This window comes from Dipodomys ordii, unplaced genomic scaffold (genome assembly GCF_000151885.1).
Source record: "Dipodomys ordii isolate 6190 unplaced genomic scaffold, Dord_2.0 Scaffold45, whole genome shotgun sequence".
Lineage (NCBI taxonomy): Eukaryota > Metazoa > Chordata > Mammalia > Rodentia > Heteromyidae > Dipodomys > Dipodomys ordii.
Window position 1 is genome coordinate 8,495,749 of NW_012267261.1, and position 11,693 is coordinate 8,507,441.

At 39.9% G+C, this 11,693-nt stretch overlaps 1 protein-coding gene across 2 annotated transcripts in view; it reads left to right on the forward strand.

Annotated features, from left to right (window-relative positions):
- Lrch3 (leucine-rich repeats and calponin homology (CH) domain containing 3) overlaps positions 1 to 11,693 on the forward strand; it is a 121,672-nt gene that overhangs the window by 82,985 nt on the left and 26,994 nt on the right. For both annotated transcript variants that reach the window (XM_013019419.1, XM_013019420.1), the window contains one exon: positions 7,827 to 7,875. In XM_013019419.1, the coding sequence (XP_012874873.1) occupies positions 7,827 to 7,875 (49 nt within the window). The remainder of the gene's footprint in view (positions 1 to 7,826; positions 7,876 to 11,693) is intronic.

Sequence of the window (11,693 nt, forward strand, 5' to 3'; positions counted from 1 at the left end):
TGGTGGTGGTAGTGGTTGTGGGGCCTGAACTCTGGGCCTGAGCACTGTCCCTCAGCTCAAGGCTCAAGGCTAGTGCTCTACCACTTGATCCACAGCGCCACTTCCATCTTTTTTCTGTTTATGTGGTGTTGAGGAATGGAATCCAGGGCCTCATGCATGCAAGGCAAGCACTCTACCACTGAGCTACCTTCCCAGCCCTTATATTTATTTCCAATATGACAATTGGAAAAAAAGTTAGGTTTTGAGCTTCTCTTACCTACAAATCTATATAATAGTGTTTAAAATTTTTAAATGTCAAATAATAAGTATTTTTATATTCAGTAGACTCCGTTAGTATCTCTAATATATCTAACTAATGTTAATATTGGTAAAAGAGAAAAGATAGAAAAGGGAAATTGTACTTTTCCCTCTTAAGGATCATTTAAAATTTCACAGAAGCAGAAATTAAATTCTGGTCTTCTTGGAAGTGGCACTGGGGCTCAAGTGGTAGAGTGCTAGCATTGAGCACAAAGAGGCTCAGGGACAGTGTTCAGGCCCTGAGTTCAAGCCTCACAACTGACCAAAAAAAAAGAGGGAAGGTAATAAAAATGGGAAGGGGGAAGCTGGGAATGTGGCTTCGTGGTAGAGTGTTTGCCTAGCATAAATGTAGCCCTGAGTTAGATTCCTCAGTACCACATACACAGAAAAAGTTGGAAGTGGCGCTGTGTAGAGTGCTAGCCTTGAACAAAAGAAACTCAGGGATAGTGCCCAGGCCCTGAATTCAAGCCACTACTGGGAGGGGAAAAAAAACATTGGTCTTTTAAGATGTGAGGCAAAATCTTCATGTCCTGATTTCCCACATTAGAGCCAAAAAATTGCATCATGCTAAATCCCATTTGTATTATTATTAAAAAAAAAGTACTGTTGACTCATGCCAATCTGCTCCAAATGAGGTCTTTGGCTGTATTTGTTTCTCTTACCATAGGAATAGCAGAAGACTCATTAGTTTCAAACCTGTTGCTAAAAATGTTAATGTTCTCTGTCTTCTTTCTGCATAAGGTCACACTTCTTAATTCTTAATGTGTTATTATGAATATCCTGAATTATACTGGCAGATAAACTGTTGTACAAATGATGGGAGTTCTCCCCCACCCCCCACCCCCACCCCCCTGCTTGCAGCGTATTCTTCTTTGAGCTTATTAATATGTCAGTAAGCCATTGACAATTTATCAAAACCTTTTCTAATTGCACTAGTCAGATCTACCTGGCTGACAGTGCTGCCTATGTCTTTTCCTCTTTTGAACCTGTAGTCACTGGCAGGGTTGAATCAAGTGGGCTCTGCTGCTGCCTTGCCTCATACTTCTGCCTTCACACCCCTTAAGGTATCTCTTGTTATAGTAACTCATCAGGTGCTTTGGGGAGGGAGTGCACAGGTAGGTCTTTCACTTTCCCATGGACTGGTTTAATAGCAGCCTGAAATCTGGAATAGCATGAAATACAATGAAGCTTAAGAAACTAGTTTTAACATACCACAAATCATGCAGCTCTCATAAATCCTATTTGATTCTATTTGAAAGGTCATTGTGATTTTCTCATGGTTATTTTGTAGCATGAGTTACTTAGCGTGATTTGTTTTAGTGTAGTTTATTACCTGTTAAGGTAATACCAAATTAACTCTGTTATCTAATAAAAATGCAAAATAATTTAAGTCCTAGTCCACAAAATTGTCAAGAACCTCTACCTTATGTACCTTTCATAATCCATCATTAATCCATAATAAATGTCCCCAAGTTTTCCCGCCTTCCATATGCAAACTGTATAGCAAGATTCTTTGGCTGCTTTGAGTTTTCAGTTGGCTTTTTTAGCTTTTGGTGTTCATTGTGCTTAACATCTACTGTAATTCTCAGTGTGTTAGTTATATTCATAAATGATCATTGATTTCTACATCTTGTATCTTTGATTTTTCCTGAATATTTAAAATTTCTGTTTGTACATTTGTACTTCTCTAATTTATTAAAACAGTTTCAAATTCTTGCCTCATGCTCCTTTTATTGGCAGTACTGAGGTTTGAACTCAGACTTTGGACTTCACACTTGCTAAACAGAAGTTCTACTTCTTGAGACATACCTCTAGCCCTTTATTGCTCTGGGTTTTTTGGTTTTTTTGTTTTTTTTAAAATACCAATCCTGGGGCTTGAACTCAGGGCCTAGGCACTGTCCCTGAGCTTTTTGCTAGCACTATACCACTTAAGCAACAGCTCCACTTCCAGCATTTATTTTCTTTGAGTAGTTACTTGGAGCTACAAGTATCATGGACTTTCTGCCTGGGCTGGCTTGAACCACAATCCTGAGATCTTAGGCTTCTGAGTAGCTAGGATAACATGTGTGAGCCACCTGTACCCTGCTTACTATGATTATTTTTGTTTGTTTGTTTGTTTTCTTGGGTCCGGTCATGGGGCTTGAACTCTGGGCCTGGGTGCTGTCCCTCAGCTCTTCAGCTCAAGGCTAGCGCTCTACCACTTGAGCCACAGCACCACTTCTGGCTTTTTTCTTTTTGCTTATGTGGTGGAATCGAACCCAGGGCCTCTGGCATGCAAGGCATGCGCCCTACCACTGAGCCACCTTCCCAGCCCCTACTATGATTATTTTTGAGATAGAGTCTCAATTTTGACCAGGGCCAGCCTGAACTATAATCCTATTTATATTTCCCATATAGCTGGGATGACAGATGCTTCTGTCACAACAAGATTTTTCTGTTGAATTTCTCTATTTGAAGTAATTATTGAATCTAAAAGTGACTACTCTTAATATTTATATATTATATTAATTTTAATAAATTATGTAATTGTATGTACTGTAATATAAAGGCTTATGTTGTATTTTCAGCTTTTTACTTTCAATTCTTAATTTCTATTTTGAGTTTTTGTTTACTCTTTGTCTCCATAGTAAACAATTTAAAATAAATTAGCTTTTTTTATAGTTCTTTTTCCCATGTGCTCCTAATCCTAGGTCCTATGACAATAGTGCTTGTGTATTTGTTTGTTTGAAGAAAAAACTATCCATAAGTCAATCCCTAGAATCCCTCTGTGTGATCAAGTTAGGATTCAAGAGATTCTTACACTATTTTGCAACCTTTGGAAATCAGGTCATCCTGTGTGTCCTTTTTGGCTGTTTCGTAATGCAAACGGATAGGTTTCAGGCTGTTAGAGTAAGGAAAATAGAATCTTCAGTGTGTGGTACTTTTGTAGATTTCGGGGTGAGGGGGGTTGATTTGTGTTTATGCACATTTCCTTCATGGTTGTTTGTACACAATGATTTTTTTCTATTTAGCAGCCTCTTCATATACAATAAAACATTATAAACAGAAACAAAAAGATTTTTCTGTTGAGATAGGTTCTTGAGGGTTCATTGTTTAGGCTGGCCTCATACCATGATCCTCTTCCCCCCGCCACATCTCAGCCTTCCAAATAGTTGAAGATTATAGGTATGAGCCACTATGCCTAGCTTCCCTCTTGCCCTTTTTAATGCTGACCCCTGACTTCATTACATCTTATGATAATTTCATAACCTATGAACCATCTCCCTGGTCATTATTGAAGCTATTCTGTATGCATAGATAACTCCTAATAAAACTATCTGTAATCCTCTTCCATATTAACTTTTTGCTGGCATTTTTTGGATTTTTTATTTGTATAATGATAGAACTGTTTCATTAATGTTTTTCAAAACTTTCTTAAGGAAGCTCTATTCTACATGTGTAAGAGAGAACTGGTAGGAGTGCATGGAAGCCTGCTACCTCACTGCTGTGGATGATCCTGAAACTATTTCAAGTCAACAGTGCAGTGGGAAGGAGGAAATGATGACATGAAACCATGGAGAATAGGGACAAACTGAAATCTACCAAGACAAACTGGGACCCATGACTGCCTCTCACCACCATATATTTCACTGACAGGCATACTGCAAAAGAATCTGGTCCTCTTCATGAGAAGAGAAATTGGGGGAAGCTAGAGGCTGGCATCTCCTCGAATCAGGATGCAAGCTGGCCAGCCACTAATAGAAAGTATGAGCTACAGGGATGCCCAGCACCCTCCACCTTCAGAATGTACTTAGATTGCTCTTCATTTCTACCTTCAGACTCTCATAAAAATTTCATTTATGAGCCGGGCACTAGTGGCTCATGCCTATAATTCTAGTTACTCAGGAGACTGAAATCTGAGGATCATGGTTCAAACCTAGCCCAAGCAGGAAAGGCCATGAGACTCTTATCTCCAATTAACCACCAGAAAACCATAAGTAGTGCTGTGGCTCAAGTGGTAGAGTGCTAGCCTTGAACTAACAAGCTTAGGGACAGCGCCTAGGGACAGCCTAGGCCCAGAGTTCAAGCCCCATGGCTGACAAAAAAAAAAAAATCATTTTGGCTGGGCACCTATGGCTCATACCTGTAATCCTAGCTGCAGGCTGAAATCTGAGGATCATGGTTCAAAGACAACCTGGGTAGCAAAGTCTTATCTCCAGTTTATCACAGAAAAAGCCAGAAGTAGTGCTATGGCTCAAGTGGTAGAATGCTAACCTTAAACAAAAAAGGAGCCCAGGGACAGTACCCAGGCCCAGAGTTCAAGCCCCAGGACCAGGCAAGGGAGGGAGATAAATAAGTCTGACTTACCTTCCATCACATCTACAAAAACATCATGATGAGCTTTTTAAATATTTTTTTTCTTTTTTGTGGGAGGGTAGGAGCAGTACTTAAGTTTGAACTTGGAGCTTTTCACTAGCTAAGCTGGTGCTCTACTAAATGATCCACACCTCTAACCCTACTTTTTGCTGGTTGTTTGGGGGTTTTGTGTTTTTTTAATTTATTTTTTAATTTTATTGTCAGGGTAATATACAGAGGGGTTACAGTTACATAAATAAGGTAGTGAGGTGAGTACATTTCTTTTTTTTTTCTTTTTATTGGGGGGTCTGGTCGTGGGCCTGGGCACTGTCCCTCAGCTCTTCAGCTCAAGGTTAGCGCTCTACCACTTGAGCCACAGTGCCACTTCCAGTTTTCTGGTGGTTTATTGGAGATAGGAGTCTCACGGTTTCTCCTGCCCGGGCTGGCTTTGAACCGAGATCCTCAGATCTCAACCTCCTGAGTAGCTAGCATTATAGGCATGAGCCACCAGCGCTCAGCTTCACATCCAGTTTTGTTGCATAGTCTGCTGCTGTTTCTAAAGACAGAGAGTATTTGTTATCCTTTAATGTCATCTGCTTCAGCCCTTCCTTCTCATCTAATATGATCATGTACTAATTTTCTCCTCTTCATTCCTTAAGATACTTAAGTTTCTGTTTGTATTATGGGCCCTCAAGCATGTCTTTGTTTAGTTAAGTTTCTCCTTCCTAGATCATATCATCTGGAATTGCAGTGTTTTATTTCCTTATAATTAACCAACTTTTGCCTCACAAATCTTTGCTCCTTTCCCTAGTTCCTGTTACTTGTATTAAAATAAATTTGTGTGTGTGTGTATGCGTATGCACGTGTGCGCACACTTATACTAGGCCTTGTACTCTCACTTGGCTTTTTTTGCCCACTGCTGGTGCTCTACCATTTGAGCCACAGCTCTACTTCCAGCTTTATATGCCTCTCTAATCTTTAAAAAGCAGAATACTGCTTACATGTACAAAGCATGAACTCTACGTTTGAGCTGTTTCCTTAGTAAGTACAGTTGATATTTAAAATCTTAATCTTGCTGAGCTCCAGTGGCTCACCTCTGTAATCCTAACTACTCCAGAGGCTAAGATCTTAGGATCATAGTTTGAAGCCAGTCCAAGGCAGAAAAGTTCATGAGACTCTTATCTCCAATAAACTACTCAGAAAAAGCTGGAAGTGGCACTGTGACTCAAGTGGTAGAATACTAGCCTTGAGCACAGAGAAGCAAGGACAGTGCCCAAGGCCCTGAGTTGAAGCCCCATGACTGGCACACACACAAAAAAAATCTTTAGCTCATGAGTGATCAAACTAAGGATTCATTACCAGAAAACTGATCTGTCCAATAGTATTCTCAACAGGGTGACTTTTTTTTTTTTTGGGGGGGGTGTTGGTCATGGGGCTTGAACTCTGGGCCTGGGCCCTGTCCCTCAGCTCTTAAGCTCAAGGTTAGCACTCTGCCACTTTAGCCACAGTGCCACTTCCAGTTTTCTGGTTTATTGGAGAAAAGAGTCTCACGGACTTTGCTGCCTGGGCTGGTTTCCAACTGTGATCCTCAGGTCTCAGCTTCCTGGGTAGCTAGTATTATAGACGTGAGCCACCAGTGCCTGGCTTTATCTTTAAGCAGTTTTAATTGCCATTAATTTCATCTGACCCAGTTTCAACTAGAGATAGTAAATTTTGGAAAATGTGGAGAAACAAGTTGTATGTTAGCTTCAAAGTCATTTTTTAGTTCAGAAATGTCTTAGTTGTCATATAGTTAAATTCAAGTCTAGGCCCCAAAATGTATTACATTGTTATTCTAGCCTCTACTCCCCTGCCAACTTTTTATGTCTAATCCAAGCAACCACTATTGCTTCTTCAATAAACTTAACCTTACTTTCCTTTTTGGTGGTAAACTTTATATAAATTTAGCTAGTTTTTTGTTCTTTTGGCCAGTGACTTGAAAACATCCTGTCTTTGAATATTGTTCTAGAAAGTACATCATTTTGTTCTTAAGGCACTGAGATTGAATCCAAACCTTGTACATGCTAGACAAACTTCGTATCTCTGAGCTACATTCCCAGCCCTCATCTAGCATCGTTTTTTGATTTTTGGTCAGTCTGGGCCTGGGTGCTATCCCTCAGCTTGTCAGCTTAAGGCTACTGCTCTACCACTTAAGCCACAGCACCACTTCCACTTTCTGGTGGTTAATTGGAGATGAGTTTCACAGACTTTCCTGCCCAGGCTGGCTTTGAACTTCAATCCTCAGATCTCAGCCTCCTGAGTAGCTAGGATTACAGGCGTGAGCCACCAGTGCCCGGCTCATCTAGCATCTTTTGACCACATTTTTCTCAATCAAATGAAGAAATGTAAATAAATCACTTTCCTTGAAGTTTACATTTTTCTTTAGAAAAATACTTTAGAAAGTATTCCATAAAAATGCTGGTATAGGGCTGGGAAGGTGGCTCAGTGGTAGAGTGCTTGCCTTGCATGCCTGAGGCCCTGGGTTCGATTCCTCAGCACCACATAAGCAAAAAGAAAAAATGCTGGAAGTGGCGCTGTGGCTCAAGTGGTAGAGTGCTAGCCTTGAGCTGAAGAGCTGAGGGACAGCGCCCAGGCCCAGAGTTCAGGCCCCATGACTGGACCCCCCCCAAAAAAAATGCTGGTATAGTGTAAGTTCTTTACTCTTTTCTATATATTCACAGTAAAAGATTTTGCTTGGGCTGGGAAGGTGGCTCAGTGGTAGAGCGCTTGCCTTGTATTCATGAGGCCCTGGGTTCCATTCCTTAGCACCACATAAAAAAAAAGAAAAAGCCGGAAGTGATGCTATGTCTCAAGTGGTAGAGCACTAGCCTTGAGCTGAAGAGCTGAGCAACAGTGCCTGGGCCTAGAGTTCAGGCCCCATGACTGACAAAACAAAAAAGATTTTGCTTGATATTTGCTTGACATTTTTCAGTCTTCAGAAAGCCTTTTATGTAATGGGACTCTTAATTAGAGACTGCTTTACATAAACACAACTATGTAAAAGTTTTTTTTTTCAAAAGGACAAAATAAATTCATTTTGCCAAATTTAAGCTACATGAGCTTTTCATTTAATCTTGTAAGGTTACTATGAATATCGGAAGTATCTCTTTTTGAATAATATGAATAGTAATTATTGCTATCTCTGTTCTCTACAGGGTGATGACAGATCTAATGCCAAATCAAGTTTGCCTACAACTGAAACAGGTAATAGACATAAAAGTGCAACTAACTATTGTCCAAAAAAGAAATGTACTCATAACCTGACTTATGAAATGGCAACCCCTCTGTACAACACTTTAATAATAACAAGTTGTTTTTTTAAGTACAGTTAACTGTATGAAGATCATAAACTAATTTTTTTTTCTCTTTGAGACAAGGCCTCACTATGTAGCACAAGCTGGCCTGAGACTTCATGGGCCTCTTGTTTTGACTTCCCAAATGCTGGGATTATAGGCATGAACCACCTTGCACGCTACGGAAGACAGAAATTTTCATCAGAATTTCTCTTCCTAGAGAACAGTGGCTCCTTCATTTTGTTTTGTTTAGGGGAGTTGGTTTTATTTTGTTTTTTGGTGGTACTAGAGTTTGAACTGAGGGCCTCAAGTTTACTAGGCAGGAACTCTGCCACTTGAACAACATCTCTGCCCAATAGTGATGGGAATGACTATAGAAGCTAGTCAGGTGAAACAAGGGACATGTATGTGTGTTCCGAGCAAAAATTTTGTTGACATTGGAATAGTAACAAGTATTGAAATAAATCATAAACAAGTGGATGTTGCAAAAAAAAAAAAAGGACAAGAAGTCTGTGCCAAAATAGAAACTATCCCTGGTGAATCTCCCAAAATGTTTGGGAGATATTCTGAAGCTACAGATATTCTCGTCAGCAAGATCAGCCAGCAGTCCATTGATGCACTCAAAGACTGGTTCAGAGATGAAATGCAGAAGAGTGACTGGCAGCTTATTGTGGAGCTGAAGAAAATATTTGAAATCATCTAATTTTTCCACATGGGACAGGAATTGAAGTAAATTCAATATTATGTTGTTTTATCACCAACAAGCCAAGAAAACAAAAAGGAGCATAAGTATCTGGACACTGATGAACTTAGGTGTGTAAAATGTTTTCCATGAGAAACCAGGAAACTTACACTGGTTTGATAGTAGTCAGTTAATGCGTCCCCACAGTTCAAGCGTGCCTGTTCACTCATCCCTTGCCCTAAACCTTCCCTACTTGGCTGCTGTTTTGAAGTTTGCCCTTTCCCAAATTGGGATTTGTACTACAAATCTAAAAGCTCTTTCAATTTTATACTGATTAAATCAGTCCTGCAGTATTTAATTAACCAAGCTTCTGCAGATTTTGTGATTCTTGAGACTACTTTGACATAACAAACACGCCTTTATTCATATTCCCAGTGATTTTTTTCAGCATTCTTTGTTTGTTTGTTTTTTGTTTGTTTTTTTGGGTCCGGTCGTGGGGCCTGAACTCTGGGCCTGGGTGCTGTCCCTCAGCTCTTCAGCTCAAGGCTAGCGCTCTACCACTTGAGCCACAGCGCCACTTCCGGCTTTTTTTTTTTTGCGTATGTGGTGCTGAGGAATCAAACCCAGGGCCTCATGCATGCAAGGCAAGCACTCTACCACTGAGCCACCTTCCCAGCCCTTTTTCAGCATTCTTCTGCCATATGCCCTTAGCGATTTTTTAAAAATAACAAATAAGACATTCTGGTATTTCTTTATCTGCTTTGTGTGAAACCATGGTGTAAAACATAGCTGGCTGCTTTTTATTGCTTGTGTAGTCTTGAGAGTTGGTTGTAATCCAATTCCAAAAACCCAATAAAGAATACAGTCATTGCAATTAAAAAAAAAAAAATCTCTGACCCCTGTACGTTTTTTTTGGGGTTTTTTTGTAGGTTGTAGGGCTTAAACTCTGGGTCTGGGAGCTGTCCCTCAGCTCTTCAGCTCAAGGCAAGCATTCTATCACTTGAGCTGCAGCACCACTTCCAGCTTTATGATGGTTTATGGAGATAAGAGTCTCAGGAACTTTCCTGCCTGAGCTGGCTTTGAACCGTTATCCTCAGATCTCAGCCTCCTGAATAACTAGGATTACAGGCATGAGCCACCAGCGCCCAGCCTGTAGGGTTTTTATTTGTTTGTTTGTTTGTTTTTTAAGATAGGATGGACACTACATATTAATACAAGGAACAATCCAAGAGGAGGATATAACCATCATCAACTTATATGCCTCAAATATTGGTGCACCCAGATATGTTAAACAAATACTCTCAAACTTACAGAATAAAATAGATCCCAATACGATAATACTAGGAGACTTTAACACACCACTCTCACCAAAGGACAGGTCTACCAACCAGAGGATTGTCAAAGAAGCTACCTAATTAAGTGAGGCCATACTTCAAGCGAAATTAACTGACATCTACAGAGTATTTCACCCTAAAACAACAGTACACATTCTTCTCAGCAGCTCATGGAACTTTTTTTTTTTTTTTGTCGATCGTGGAGCTTGAACTCTGGGCTTGGGCTCTGTCCTTGTGCTCTTCAGCTCAAGGCGAGCGCTCTACCGCTTGAGCCACAGTGCCACTTCCGGTTTTCTAGAAGTTTATTGGAGATAAAAGTCTCATGAACTTTCCTGCCCGGGCTGGCTTTGAACCATGATCCTCAGATCTCAGCCTCCTGAGTAGCTAGGATTACAGGCGTGAGCCACCAGCGCCCGGCTAGCTCATGGAACTTTCTCCAGAATAGACCATATCATAGTTCATGCAAGGAACTTAAGCAAATACAAAGGTATCGACATAATCCCCTATATCCTATCTGACCACAATGAAATCAAGCTAATTCTCAATAACAAAGCATACTGCAGAAGTTTCTCGAATACATGGAAATTGAACAGCACACTTCTTAGCAATGCCTGGGTAACGGAAGAGATCAAAGGAGAAATAAAACATTTCCTACAACTCAATGAAAATGAAAACACCTCGCAAAGAAACTTGTGGGACACAGCAAAAGCAGTCCTGAGGGGCAAATTTATTGCCCTCAGTGCCCACATCAAGAGAATGGAGACAGACCAAGTAAATAATCTCATGTTGCAATTAAAACAGCTAGAAAAACAAGAAAAAATGGAACCTAAAGTTACTAGATGGAGCCAGATAACCAAATTAAGAGCAGAGATTAACCAATTAGAAAATCAAAAAATTATAGCCAAAATTAACCAAACAAAAAGCTGATTCTTTGAAAAAATAAATAAAATTGATGGACCGTTGGCAAGATTAATTTAAAAAAGAAGAGAGGAAACCCATATTAACAGGATTAGGGATGCCACGGGGAAAAAACACAACACGTACCCAAGATATCCAAACAATTCTAACAGACTACTTTCAAAAGTTATACTCTTTAAAGGAAGAAAACCTGGCAGAAATGGATGCATTTTTAGAGAAATACAAATTGCCCAAACTGAGCAAAGAAGAAGTAAACCAATTAAATAAGCCAGTATCCTACAACAAGATACAGGAAGCTATCAAAAGTCTTCCAGCAAAAAAAAGCCCAGGACCAGATGGATTCACAGCAGAATTCTATAAGACCTTTAAACAAGAACTAATACCCATACTCCTCAAGCTCTTCAGAGAAACAGAGAAGGAGGGAGCTATCCCAAACTCATTCTACGAAGCCAATATCACACTCATCCCTAAACCAGGCAAAGACCCAACCAAAAAAAGAGAATTACAGGCTAGTTTCCTTGATGAACACAGATGCAAAATACTTAACAAGATTCTAGCTAACAGAATCCAGAAACACATAAAAAAAAATCATACGCTATGACCAGGTAGGCTTCATCCCAAAGATGCAGGGATGGTTTAATATACATAAGTCAATAAATGTAATCCAACACATCAACAGAGCCAAGGTCAAGAATCACATGATTATCGCCACAGATGCAGAAAAGGCCTTTGATAAAATTCAACATTCATTCATGCTAAAAGCTCTGGAGAAAATAGGAATAGAAGGAAAATTTC